Raw genomic sequence first — 14,606 nt, 5'->3', positions numbered from 1 at the left:
GATCTGTACCTAAACATTTCTAAAAACATTTCATATTTATTTACTTAAGAAAATCCTGATTGTAGAGTTGTGTATATGCAGGATGTACTGTGTGTGTAGTGTGAACTCTGATTGAGACAGACCAGGTGTTCCTTTGAAAAATCAAAAGGTTTTCCAAGAAAACAGACTTAAATTAAATTAATGGAGATATCCTATCTCCTAGAACTGGAAGGGACCTTGAAAGGTCATCAAGTCCAGCCCCCAGCCTTCACTAGCAGGACCAAGTACTGATTTTTGCCCCAGATCCCTAAGTGGCCCCCTCAAGGATTGAACTCACAGCCCTGGGTTTAGCAGGCCAATGCTCAAACCACTGAGCTATCCCTCCCCCTCCCCCTCCCTTGCAACACCAACAATAAATGATGCACTGTTAGTGATCATACAGCCTCCCCTAGGAAAACCTCAACATCTGCCTAGAATGAACACCCAATAAGCTACTCATTAGGCTAAGCCTCATTTGTTCATCTTAACTAGTTTGTAGTAAATATATTTAAATGTACCAGTGCAGTGGCTCTCAACCTTTCCAGACAACTGTACCCCTTTCAGGAGTCGGATTTGTCTTGTGTACCCCCAAGTTTCACCTCACTGACTTGCTTACAAAATCAGACATAAAAATACAAAACTGTCACAGCACACTATTACTGAAAAAAGTGTACTTATTTTTACAATAATTTAAAATAAATCAATTAGAATATAAACTGAAGCTTTCAGTGTATAGTATATAGAGCAGTATAAACAAGTCATTGTATGAAATTGTAGTTTGTTGTGACTTTGCTGGTGTTTTTTATGTAGCCTGTTTAAACTAGGCAAATACCTAGATTAGTTGTTTTTCCCCCCGGAAGACCTCTGTGCACCCCCAGGGGTGCGCCTACCCCTGGTTGAGAACCACTGCACTAGTGTACACATGTGTGACAGTCTTTATATAAGTGCCTGTTAACTTATCTATAGAGGGTTGGCTGTGGGAGGCTGATTTGGTTAGTGTATTGTATTTGTCTTCAGAGATCTGTCACCAAGCCCAGCCTAAAATATAGCTCAATATGCAGGGACTAAGTGGAGACTCAAAATGCGCCAAGTGTAGAACCTTCAGCAAAGTTCTTAGTGCTATAGATATTTCAGAACTTCCATCCTCCAGTTGTTCAGTATAGTTAATATAATGACCTAAGAAACTGGCCTAATATCGAGCCTGACATTTCTTGCAGTGAGTAAAAAGGTAAAGACTGTGCAATTTGGAATTGAAGTCTCTGTTGAAGAAATGTGAAGGAAACACTTGGTGATTCAAGCTCTGGCTAAAATAGAAGGGTTAGGATGCATAAATCTGTTCCCTAATCCAGTGTTAAAATTGTAATGAGAACTAATCAGAAATCAAGGGATAAAAATGGTAGTGCTATCCATATGTGAGATGTGAAAGGAGACTTATGTTCTGTGCATACCACAAAGTGACATGTCTATTTAGGATTATATGCTGTTTCTCACCAAGATTTTTTTTCTAAGCATTTGGTATATTTTTCTGTCATGTCACGCCTAGGTGATTTCATATTCAGGTCCATTCAGAACATTGTGGCATGCCTTCTTGCCTGTATGTGTGCCATCGCATCATCTCTAATTCTGAAAGGTCTCCACTTGTTCCCCTTCCACTACAGTTTGCTCTCCTCGTGTTCAAGGGCTCCTTCACTTTTCAATCTTTGCTCTGTCAGTTTTGATCATCCCTCCTGTGTCAGGTGCTGAATTTTATACTCTCTCTCTAAAATAGCCTTTTTGCCTTATTGAGTTCCCATCTATATTTGTAAAAAGCACAGCTCAAACCCCACCTCATCTAGGTTGTCTACAAACAGTGAGCTGTCAACCAGGTCATTGCACATGTGCTTATCACACCTGTCCCAATCTGAATGTTCCTATCTACTGTCACCTTTCTGTAACAAATCCATTGCTGTAAGTGCTGTAGGTTGCATAGATGATGCGCTATGAAGTTGTAGAAAAGGATTCTAGAAAAAAGGACAGGGAGAGACTTTGAGTAAATAGCCTGGGAGAGAGAAACTAGAAAGGAACCATGCTAGCAACAACACCATTTACACAGTAGATGGTGAGAGGTTTAATGGGTTTGTTAATAAAAAACACCAGGGAGGGATCTTTGTTGATGGGTCATTGGTTTTAGGCAGGCTAAGAGCTGAGTTTTGAGCAACATTTTAGAAGAATGGGGAATTGGGGAGGCAGAAATAATTATGGAGCTAGTGCAGTTGCAGATGCAAAGAATCAACCTCTGCTTGGCCAACGTTGGCTTCCTCTTCTGTGTCAGAGGGATAGGTTGAGACTATACCAGGAAATAAGATCAGAGATAAATGGGAACTTGACCAAAGAAGGTCCTTAAAAATGAATGGACAAATTTTGCATTGTATTCCCTATGGTTATGTGTAGTGTGATCCTAATCATGGTGTGGCAGAACCTCTTCTATAAATGGAGAGACATACTGAAATAAAATGAATAGAAGGATTCTTGATCATTCTTAACATGTTAGATACATCCCAGGTTTGTAATAATTTTGTATAGAACCCCTGGAACATGCACAGTGCTCGCTGTGCTTACAATGTAAATACAGCTGGGTGGGCATCTATGACCTGAAATCTGATCTCATTGAAATGAGAGCAAAACTCACATTGACCCAGTGGGAAGAGAACCAGGCCTTTAAAGACTTGAGGTAATCTTGAAATCTAGTCATTTAAAAAAAAAAAAATAACTTCACTGTGTGTGCGCCAAATTTTGTGGGTTTACAATTTAATTTTCCTATTTTAAGAAGTATATTTTGCTCCTCTGTTGCTGTGTGAAAGACTCACACAAAGGGGTAACTGACTATACATGAGAAACAGTTCAGTTTACTATACACACAGTACTGCCAAATGCACAAAGTAAACTGGAAAAAAGATATTTAATTTCTCTAATCTTATAATGTCAGATGCTACTTGAAAGTATAAGTCATTAAAACATTTTCACACGAGTGTGGTATCATTTTTTTATTTTTTTTTTTTAAAGATAGTCACTTTGAAAGAATGATTGTTGACCAAATCATAATAAAGCTGGAATGTTAAGGAGTTTTTATTTATTTGTTGAATCTGTTGTAGTTTGGATTCATTTTCACTCTTCCCCCCTCCTTTTTCTCTTTCACAGAGCAGCAAAGAAGCCCTTTCAGAAGTCAACGCCACTGGAGTTGCCATGCTTTTCTCTGCTGGGACTTTCCTTTATGTTGCCACAGTGCACGTCCTCCCAGAGGTGGGAGGAATGGGGCATAGCCACAAACCTGAATCAACAGGTGGGAAAGGACTCAGCCGTCTGGAGGTGGCAGCCCTGGTCCTTGGCTGCCTTATTCCTCTAGTTTTGTCCATTGGGCACCAGCACTAAAGGTTCAAAGTCACTGTTCTTCTCCTTGATCTGGTGTGAGCAGTAAATGTCAGCTGCTCTTTTCATCGTTGTCTCTCGTACCCCATCATCCACCCCATCTGCCCTGTGGAGTTCAGAGGGAAGCTTGATTCCAACATGAAGAATTCTGGAAAAGCTTTTAGTGTAGCAAAATGTACTTTGGCAGCCGGACATAAATTCTGTGTAATTTTCTTTTCTGAAGACATTTGATATTTTAATTTTGATTTCTGGCCCCTATTCTCAGGGAAGATGGACTTTGAATTTTAAGAAAGGTGAGTGGGGAAGAATTTAATGGCTCATCATGAAATTGCAATCACCAAAGTATTCTGCAACTCAGCGTTAACAGCTGAGAATAAAACAATGGATGGATGCCTTTTAATATGTGGAAATCTTCTTACCAGTAGAATAGGGGAACCTCCCCTACAATTTTTTTATGTTATCCTGACATATGTGACTGATCCATGTAATATCAATGCCATAAACCTTGCTGTAAAGATGCAGTACTCAAAATTCTGGTTAATGCACTTGTTGCAAAAGGAAAGAACTGTGGATTGGAAGAAACATTATTGGACAAAGATTAGAGGAAGTCTAGGATGTCAGAATTCAGCTAGTTAAGTAAGTGGAGATGACTTTTGCATTGCATTCCCTGGATTAACACAAAGGAAACAAGGAAGTCCTAGAAACAAGGAAATATTCTGTTTTTACTTGGTTTATGCAATGGCTTGTTACATTATTTAACAAAAAACAGAAACAAAGCACACATTGGAAGCAGATCTCCCATTATGTCCATAAAGAGTAGCAACCAAAACTGTAGAGGCAGTTAGGAATCTGGCACCAGGGCTGCACTGCTACTATCCTTGAGAGACAAATACACAGTGTCTTTTTAAATCAAACTGTTCAGGGCTCTGAGTGGAGATCTGATGGAAATGGATTTTGAGGGACCAGAGAACTATACTAGCTCATTTACAAAGGGCTGAAACTAGTGGTTAGTTTTTTTCTTTCATTAAATAAAAAATATTAAGGTTAACAAAACAAGATCTCTGGTTAAATACTCATACTCTGTGCATATTGGCAGGTGCACAGTGTGTCTAAACTAGTTAACTGCTCTGCTAAATCTTCATACCAACAAGCAAGAAGCATTTTGTTTTTGTTGAGAACCTATTAAAATCATACCTTTCTCCTTTGGGAATTTTGCAATCCACCATCTCTTGATTATGGTTGGTTGTAGTGATGTTCTTCTGGGACTCAGTGCCATTGCAGCTGGATGATAAAAGATTCTCTCCTTATCAAGACATGCCTTCTCTTGTCAGGCAGTGTTTTTGTTTAATTATGCAAGAAATGGTACATTTTAATAACAGTAGTGCATACAAATTCAGAACAGTTGACATGTACAGATTGAAAACACAACTCTTGTTTTACAAAAATTGCTTTTATGCTGCATCCATTTTAAGCCCTACTCAGAATCTATCTGCACTTCTTATATATAATATTGCCAAAATGTTTTTGTTTAGTCATTTTCATTGTTTGAAACAAATCTTCAAAGCTTGAAATCACTGCTTTCTCAAGGAACTTATTGTCTCCTTGTGAAAGAGAGAGCTTCCTTCTTCCCTCGCCATCTGTTTCTTATGGTACACAGGCCATCATGGCTGTGACTTCTTTACTTCATTACATCATTATCTTCTAGCTCAGCAGTGGGTATCAGCATGGGTCTTGGAACAGGATTTGTTAGTTTAATTAGTGATCACTCTATTCAGTGGCTTTATAGCAGCACAAAAACAGTAATCCACTATCAGATTTTAACAGTGGTGACTGCTTTTTTTTTTTTACCGTTAGAAAGGTGGATTTGAAAATCAATGCAGAATTATTAGAATGTAGAAGACCTTCCCACAAGACTAATTATTTTAAGGTAGATAAAATATTAGACCTAAACCATGGTACATGAAACTAGGTCTTTAAAAAGCTGTTGTGTTCTGAAAAGCAATAGCAAAAATAGCACCACCTAACTGACTAGATCTATTCCCTCTATGTATTTAGTCATGCCTAGTTTCTCAAGAGACCAATACAAATCTACTTTTATACCGTTAACTCTGAAAAACAAACACAGCTCAGCTAGAGAGCTGGATTCTGTTCTCTGTGTACCACCACAGTTATGGAACTGTTTGCAACTGACAAACCTGTGTAAATCCACTGAAGGCAGTGATGGTGCACAAGTGGCACTGAGGGCATAATTGAGCTTGTAGAACCTTTTTGACAGGTGGTGGTGACAGGCAACATATAAGGTACAAAGAATCCTGCTCTTAGACCTCTTGGTAAATTTGCAGGGCTGGCAGTTATGGAAAAACACCAATTCTATTTGTAAACTGAGCAAATCTGATCTGTAGTCATTGGCTGAAAATAGAACCTCCCTGGTGACACTTCTGCAGTTATATTTTGGGGGTAGAAGCACACTTTAAGTTTACTTCCATTTTTCCCCAGCACGTGCTTATGGTTATCTTTCAACATCTGTGGTTCAGCATCAGCCATCACTTCATGTCAAGTCACTGTAATGGTCAGAAACCTATACATCCACTTTTACCGTCCCATTTACCATCTTTTCCTGCCAGGCTGCAATATTCAGCCAGAACCTTTCTCTATGGACCATTGCTTATTGAGGAGACATTTGACCAAATCTCTCTCCCCTGCTGACATAGATTCTGGCAGGTTTACTATAGTGATAATCATCTTCCTGTTGGCATTGCTAAGAGGGTTTTGTCAGATTTCTTGCCATGGGCACGTCATAAGATCAAGTCTCCAACTTCTGGGGCAATTGCCAGTGATGATAATGCTTGGTTTAGTATTGTACAAACTAAGCTTGAGAGGCCAGAGCATTAAGCATTATTGGCCAAGATATAACACTGCAAGAATCCGAAAAGGGTTCACAAATTAAAATGTCTACAAACAAAATGGGGACAGAAGGCCCAGTAATGTGCAATTTTCACTTTGCAGTTTGACTAAGTGGCATAAGATTTATGTTTTTTCCTGTCCACTTAGAACTAGCTTTGTTTTTTTTGGCTGCCTTAATGATATATATCTGTTGAACTGTTGTTTAAACTTATAAGGCTGAGACTGCCGCAGTTAACAAGGGAATTGGGGGTTATCAGAGAGATGCATAGCGGAATGTAAAGTTTTGTTGTGAATGTAGCAGAATGTAAAGTTTTCAGTGCTTGTTCACGTCCATTCCAATCAGGCGTATAATGGCCACGGGGGTTGTAATGAGCCGCAGGCAATGCCAGTACCGCTGGCAGCGGCCACTGCCACAGAAGCGCCAGCACCGCTGTTGCCCCTTACAGCTCTAGCACCAACCCTCCTGTCAGTGGTACCGCCGACGGCTACAGCTTCAATTCCACCGGCATCGACGATATCGGCACTGCTGGAACCAGCACCTGCCTCGGCACTGATATTTCTGCCTCCAGCGGGCCCGGCACCGCATGCTGTGGAATACCGCATGTCGCGAGACCCACAGGGCACTGAAGGGAGCGAGCAGGGTCTGCTACCAGGCCTTTCCTCCTCATCCTCTCTGGATGAAGCGGTGGCAGGGACGTAGACGACCCCAGCTCTGGAAGATAACGGGGCACTCCAGCAGCTCTTCAGCCATGCTGCCCAGAACCTGGGCATACAGGCGGAGGCGGTGGTGGAGGAACCAGACCTTGTTGTTGAAGCGGGGCTCTGCCACAGGGTTTTGGTCGTCTCTTCAATCGTCTTTATTAAAGGCAAGGCAACACAAGATGGACCGAGGGGTGCAAGGATGTCGGGCTTGCTGGAGGCAGAAATATCGGTGCCGAGGCAGGTGCTGAAGTTGCTGGTTCCGGTGGTGCCAATATCGTCATCTCCAGTGGAATTGAAGCTGTAGTTGGCGGCGGTGGTGCTAACAGGAGGGTCGGTGCCGGAGCTGTAGGGAGCAATGGCAATGCCGGCGCTTCTGTCAGTGGTACCACTGCCGGCGGTGCCTTCAGCTCATTACAACCCCCATGACCATTGTACACCTGATTAGAATAGATATGAACAACACATCTCGAAGAACAACAGTTACGAGAAGATGAGTAACTGTTTTTTGCCTCAAGTGACCAAATCTATCCTAATTGTAATTCCCCATAGCAGATTATTTTCTTTCAACATAAGATTTCAGTTAAATACGAGTTGGGGTGAAAACATCTCTGATCATACCTCCATCCTCCCTCTTTATCTGCCACAATAAAATCAATTATCACATGTAGTCAGGGCCATCTCTTGTCAGTTTCCATTCCTCAGAAAACTTAATTGCAAATAAATTCTTCATTACTCTTCCATTTTTGTCTGTAATGTCCATCCTTATATAGGCTTTCAGTTGTAATGGGGGTGGAAAATAGGTATACCCAGACAACACTGTAACTGATCGGCTTGCATTTTTCCCTTCTTTTTCCAAATCCTACCCCCAAACCAGAACTCTCCACATCAGCCAATTTATCAGTTCCGATGGTTGAGTTGATACTAAGAATCAATTAAGGTTACATCTGTGTTAATCCCAATGAGTTCAGCTATTTCATTGACTGTTCTGATTTCATTCTTGTTCCTCATAATAAAGGCAAAATATTTTTTCAGTACCTGATGACAACTGAGATACACGAGCCTCATTTATATTTACAGATGTGAGAGTGGCAGGGCAGACACACCAGGGTAAAGATGTTTTGATGGCTATTCCGTGTATTGTAAGTTGACCATGTATTAAGCACGAGAACCTAGTGTCTACATCTGAGCTTCAAAGAGCACTCCTGCGTGGAATATCGTAAAACCTTAACATTAGCCAAGAGACCCAGGAGAACAACAATATTTGTTCAGGAACTACTGTAGAGGCTGGTGATTGTCTTGTAGGATTTCTTGACAGTGGCTGACTTGTGCCCTTATTGTCAACTATACTCAGAATAACATGGAAAGGCTACAGAATAACTATGTTGCTGTTTCTCTCTTCTGCGTTGTCTCCTTGATCATCCTCAGGAAATCTGGGAGGAGAAGTTTGGTTTCTTTTGTCTGTGGACTTGTGGGGAACCCGTCCCATGAATTTCAGATTTGAACTTTTTAAAATATCCGCTTTTCTCATTTTCCTTTGGTTACATCTTCCAGCAGCTCAGGCTTTCCAGGGATTAAAATTGCCTGGTTACTGCAGTTGAAGTGACTCAGCATTCTGAGCTGTAATTTTAATGTCTTTTCAAAACCATTTGTACACATGAAATCATTCCATGAATGGCTGCCTTATAATTTTTTGTTTTTTTCCACTTTAATTGTGAATGGTTAAAAAAAAATAATGTTGTTGGTTTTTTTATTTGTTTTATTATATTAAATTTTTATTAGGTGCAGTGCTTAAGAGTTGGCTTCTCATTTATCATATGAGGTTTTCTTAGAGACCATGTGAAGAGCAGAGGCACTTCAAGATAGTGCTGAAGACTAGTGCATTTTATTTTTATGTACAGTAGAACCTCGGAGTTACGAACTGATCAGTCAACCACACACCTCATTTGGAACTGGAAGTACACATTTAGGCAGCAGCAGAGACAAAAAAAAAAGGCAAATAAATTACAGTGCTGTGATAAACGTAAACTACTAAAAAAAAGGGGGGGGAAGTTTTTAAAAAAAGATTTGACAAGGTAAGAAAACTTTGTTTCATTTAAATTAAGATGGTTAAAAGCAGCATTTTTCTTCTACATAGTAAAGTTTCAAAGCTGTATTGAGTCAATGTTCAGTTGTAAACTTTTAGAACCATAACATTCTGTTCAGAGTTACAAACAACCTCCCTTCCCAACGTGTTCATAATTATGAGGTTCTATTGTATAGGCATTTCTGTGGGGCTCATAGCCACAGAAATTAAAGCTACAAGAGAAAGCTGGTGAGAGGCAGACTGTCTGAGCTCTGTTACTGGGCAGCCCCAGAGAGCGTCTTCACCCAAGATTCCCACTAGCCAGAAAGAAGTTGGGATTACAATGAGGGGAATGAGAGTGGGTGTCAGGAGCAGTATTACCAACTACAAGTATTCAATAAACATGAATTAGACACCTCTGAAATCATGATTGGCTTAAAACTGACTTAAATATTAATAATCACATTGGCTTTTTCCTGTTTCTGATTTTTTTGAGCCTCAAGAGAGAAATAGCGAGCCCCCAATTTGCATGTGAGCATTGCAGATTTAAAAACTCAACAATAAATGCATGAACAAAATGTAAGCTTCTGTGCTGACTTTTGGAGGGGACTCTACTTAGCCTCTCCTCACCTTTGGGCTGTGGAGAAGCTGCCATTCTAATCTTCTCCATCTCTGTGTACACCACATTCCCCTGCAGCCTAGTTTTCCATCTATCCTCCACATGCTCTTTCCCCCAGCACACATGCCTTCACAGCACCTCCGTATCCCTCTCTGGCTCCTGGCATTCCCACTAGCAACAATGGAAGGCAGTGGCCATCTCTGCTAAGGGCAGCCTAAACTTCCTCTTTTCAATACTGTAGGGAAACAGGAGCCCTCTTAAGTAGGGGCAGATTGTGACCATTTTGAAAAAGACTCCTTCCTGGGGTTTCTCTTGACTATATTTGCTGATGTGCATATTTTCAGTTATAAAGGCGAACAGAAAATAACCTGTGGGCCTACAGCCAAGAGGTTGTCAGAAGTTTGAAGTGGTGTCAGAGAAGTTTTGGCATATGTTTTTTGAGCAAAAAGGTACAAAAAAGATGTTTTACCAGGACATACTTCTTACAGATTTGCAGATTTAATGGGAGACCCTTAGAAAATTCAGTCCTTCCTCAGATTGTATGCTATGAACTTGGGGGGAGGAAACACTATATTCGTCATACAAAACAGGTTGAATCCTTGCTTTAAGTGAAAAACTTAGTGCAACCTTAACTGTGGAGTCACAACCAACACCTTCAGGCTAACAGCTTGTTTTTATCAAACTTTAGTTTGGGGCCAGATTTGACCCGAGTGACCCTTTGAAAAGGTAACAAAATTAAAATGAAATGTTTGTATGCTGTGTACAGCTAATCTGTATAATGTTAATATTTGTTTTACAGTACCCTGAGTGGGTTAGCCTCTATAGAAAACATTTTCCCTGCCCCGAAGACTTTACAATTTGCAGCCTGCAATTTGCAATGCAGGATCCATACATGAGGACCCTTACATCTGTGCAACATCCCATAGAAGTCTAAGGGACTTTGTGCATAAGGTCTGAAGGTCCACATGCCAGGATCCAAATAAAGACATGACTTTCTATTACAGGATGTTACTGAGGCAACATTTCAGTGTTTCTCCAGAGTTGTACATGGATATATATCTAAATGTTTATATTGCATTTGTCACCAGCCAGAGAGAACCTTCAGTCCTTATGACTCTTCCCAACCAGTAGGGTGATGATATATTATTCCTGCTGCCAACAATGCACACTCTCCCCTTCACAATCTTTGTTCTGCTGCTATTCTCCTCCTCTTGCTCAAGCTGAGACTTGACATGTGTTTTGCACAGTAGCTGCTCCTGTGTCCATAGCCAAGAATCTGTCAGCGTTTCTTTTCGAAAAGTGAAACCTGTCCCTGAAGAGATTTTATAATGTTTGTTCTGAATGTTATTTATGTATTGGTTTTTAGTACATCACCCATTGCGGCAGCTCTGTAACAGTTAAAACTCACAAGCAAAAGTCTCCATCTTAACTGTCTGCTGTTGTGCTTAAAAGTCCCATGTAAACAAATTCACTTTGCATTGTTCCTTAAAGCTCACCATACTTGGCTCTGAGAGGTGGAGAGAGATTGGAGTGTGTTCCACCAGCCAGGGGTCCTCAACCAAAAACATGCCACTGCTGGCCTTTAGACAATAAAACTCCAGAAATCATCATCATGAAGAACAACCCAGTAGATCTTAACTGCTGTAATGCAACCAAGTTAGGTGGCCTCTTAGATAGTTGACTCTTAGACTATTCAGGACTAAAAGAGCCTAGTCAGTACCTTGAATTGCACCTCGAAACATCCAAGTCCATGTCTAAGGTAACTGCACTTAACCTGCATTGCAGTGATACAGATTAGAAGCATTGTACGGAGATCAGTATTGAGAGGACGGGGTTGCATTCGCTTGACCTGATGATAGGAGTCACTCCCAACTTGAATCCCATCCTACAGAGTCAAACTTGATAAGCCTTTTTTTAAAAAGTGCTCGAGGGGTGAGTGTTTTGTGGGTTACTTCACTAGTTTTATAAACCCCTTTTCTATTTCATGCACCTAGCCACCATTGGGATAGGTGTAATATAAATACATACATTTCCAGAAGAATTGGGGGGGAAATTAAGCTCTTGTAGGAGGTTCAGGCATAGCCTCCATTGTGAAAATGCCTTGAAAGCACCTCTCATTGTATGCATTCCAAAGGCAAAGCATCTGCTCTTCAAAATTATTTGCATGAATTGGGTTAAAAAAAAATCATCCTGGGCAGAGAAAGTTTAGCAATAACTATACAAAAGAGGGATTTCTTTCCTCCCATATCCCCTTTGGTTCAATTACTGCACACAACCTTATCTGCGATCCTGTAACTTCAAAACTTACCATATTTTAAAACCATTTTTCACTCCCCGCTCCACCGCAAGCAATAAACCCATAGTACTCTGAACTAATTGTTTGAGATGGTTGACTTTTCTGCTAGTTCAGCATAAAATTTAAAGCTGACTCATTCAGTTAGAAAAATGGCATTTCTCCATGCAAACTTAAGTACAATAATGTATACTAGTAATTTATTGCTATTGTATACTCACCAGTGGGAGATCCAAGGTGAATTACTGATTTTTGCAAATTAGCTAGTGAACAAATAAAAAGGGGACTCCAGGCTAAATGCTTGACAAAATGTACTTTGTTCTTTTAATTAACAATTGTAGCTCAGGTTTAATTATTTATGATGCTTCATCATATAGTAGTAAATGTACTGTTAGAGTATTTTGTAAAAATGATGTCTGAGGAATGCAAGACCTAACCACTTGTTGAAATCATTACAGCGAGATGAGCAAGAAGAGACCACCTTTTTGTTACAGTAGTTACCACTAACAAGTTAACATTCACTACCCCATAGTAGTTTAACTTATTGCCGTATTTTCTATAAATACAACAGTAAATGTGACATTTGTTTTGGGGGCAATCACTGTACAAGGTGTGTACATTCATGCAACGGCTGTATTTTTATCAGCGTTTTTTCAGATGCTCTTAGGGCATGTGCAAAGCAGGAAGAATGAGCTGAGCTGTTAGTTTGTGTCAATGTGCAAATTAAAATGTATTACTGATGTGTGCAAGTCTTAACAAAATATCCCTCCAGCCAGAATTACAGCAGGTGCTACCGTTCTTTTTGGAGCATTTTCTCTGTTGCCTAAGGTGTCTATTCGTTAACTATCAGCTATATTAGAAGGCATGATAAAAAAAAATCCTGATTGCCTAAGGCTTGCGGGGACTACATAATGAAAAGTGAGATAACAATGGCTAAAATCTAAAATATAAAGAATATAAAAATAAACCTAAAAAGCCAAACAATGTGAAATAAGGGAGAAGTGTTAAGATGTACAGTATGTGTTTTGCACAATATGTTAATCCAGTGATTATTTCAGTGGGAACACAGTCTAAATTGGAGTCCACGGAACACCGTAATTTGCCTACTGGAATTTGGGGATAGAAAAAGGAGATACTGTTGCAATTAATGTGCTAGCCAACACCATTGCCACTAATCTGGTTTGTCTGTTATACTTGAGAGTTATTAGGAGCTGACTTGAGAGCACCATTCCCAAATTGGTGGGAGTGACTGGAGAATAGCTAATTTGCCTGTGTTTAAGAAAGGGGAAGACAGTGATCTGGGCAACTGCAGGCCTGTTAATCTGACCTCAGGAGTGTGTAAGGATTTAGAAGAAATAGTGAAGGAAGGAATAATTAAATTCATGGAGGTAAATGGTAAAGGGGATGTAATGCAACATGGGTTTACCAAAGGTACATCATGCCAGTGTAACCTGATTTCCTTCTTTGAGAAGAATTTTTTTTATTTTAGATAAGAGAAATGCAGTAGATCTAACATGCTTGGACTTCAGGAAAATAGTTTGTGCGGTACCCCACATGGTACTAGGGAAATTATTTGTTACATATGGGAAGATACAGATCAGTACAAGAGTTATAAGGCAATTAAGGAACTGGCTAAAGGGGAGAAGGCAATGGATTGTGCTGAAAGGTGAATTATCGGACTGGAAGGACGTTACTAGTGGAGTTCCTCAAGGATCAATCTTGGGATCAATCTCATTCAGTATTTTTATTATTTATATTGGCACATAATGTAGGAGCATGCTAATGAAATATGCTGATTGTACAGAGTTGGGTAGCATCATCAATGCAGAGGAGGATCAGAATATTACACAGAAAAATCGGGATGCCCTTGAAGACGGGAGTGACAGAAATGGGATGAAATTCAATAGTACACAGCGCAAGGTCATGCATTTAGGCTCTAATCAGAAGAATTTCTGCAACAAGCTGGGGTCTCATCAGTTCGAAGCAACGGAAGAGGAGAGAGACCTGGGTGTGCAGATCCATCACAGGATGACTATAAGCCAACAATGTGATGTGGCTGTGAAAAAGGCAAATACATCCTAGGATTGCATCAGGTAAGGCATTTCCAGTAGAGAGAGAGAGAGAAATCTGTGCCTTGCCCAATGGCATTAATATAAGACCTCATTTGGAATATTCTGTACAGTTCCAGTCACCCACCTTCAAAAAAGATGGATTTAAATTGTAACAGGTGCAGGGAAGAGCTACTAGGATGATCGGGACTGGAGGGCCTATCTTATGAGAGGAGACTTAAGGAGCTTGGCTTGTTTAGCCTAACCAAAAGAAGGCTGAGAAGGGATATGATTGCTCTTTATAAATACATTGGGGGTAAGGGTATTTAAATACCAGGGAGGGTGAAGAGCTTTTAAGCTAAAGGATAACGGCATAAGAACAAATGGATAAAGATTTGCCATGAACAAATTCAGGCTAGAAATTACAAAATGGCTTCTAACCATCAGAGGGATGAGGTTCTGGAACAGCCTCCTAATAGGAGATGTGGGAGCAAACAACTTAAATAGTTTCAAGAGAGAGCTGGACACATTTGAGTGCAATTGCATGACAGGATT

At 40.2% G+C, this 14,606-nt stretch overlaps 1 protein-coding gene across 1 annotated transcript in view; it reads left to right on the top strand.

The window, feature by feature from the left end:
• Nucleotides 1–8,816, top strand: part of SLC39A9 (solute carrier family 39 member 9) — a 36,000-nt gene extending 27,184 nt beyond the window's left edge. The window contains exon 7 of the mRNA XM_034769328.1: nucleotides 3,196–8,816. Within this exon, the coding sequence (XP_034625219.1) occupies nucleotides 3,196–3,426 (231 nt within the window). The 3' untranslated portion in view covers nucleotides 3,427–8,816. The remainder of the gene's footprint in view (nucleotides 1–3,195) is intronic.
• The last annotated feature ends 5,790 nt before the right edge of the window (nucleotides 8,817–14,606 follow it).

The sequence above is a fragment of the Trachemys scripta genome, chromosome 4 (genome assembly GCF_013100865.1).
Source record: "Trachemys scripta elegans isolate TJP31775 chromosome 4, CAS_Tse_1.0, whole genome shotgun sequence".
NCBI lineage: Eukaryota > Metazoa > Chordata > Testudines > Emydidae > Trachemys > Trachemys scripta.
This window is presented reverse-complemented; position numbering and strand designations above follow the sequence as displayed.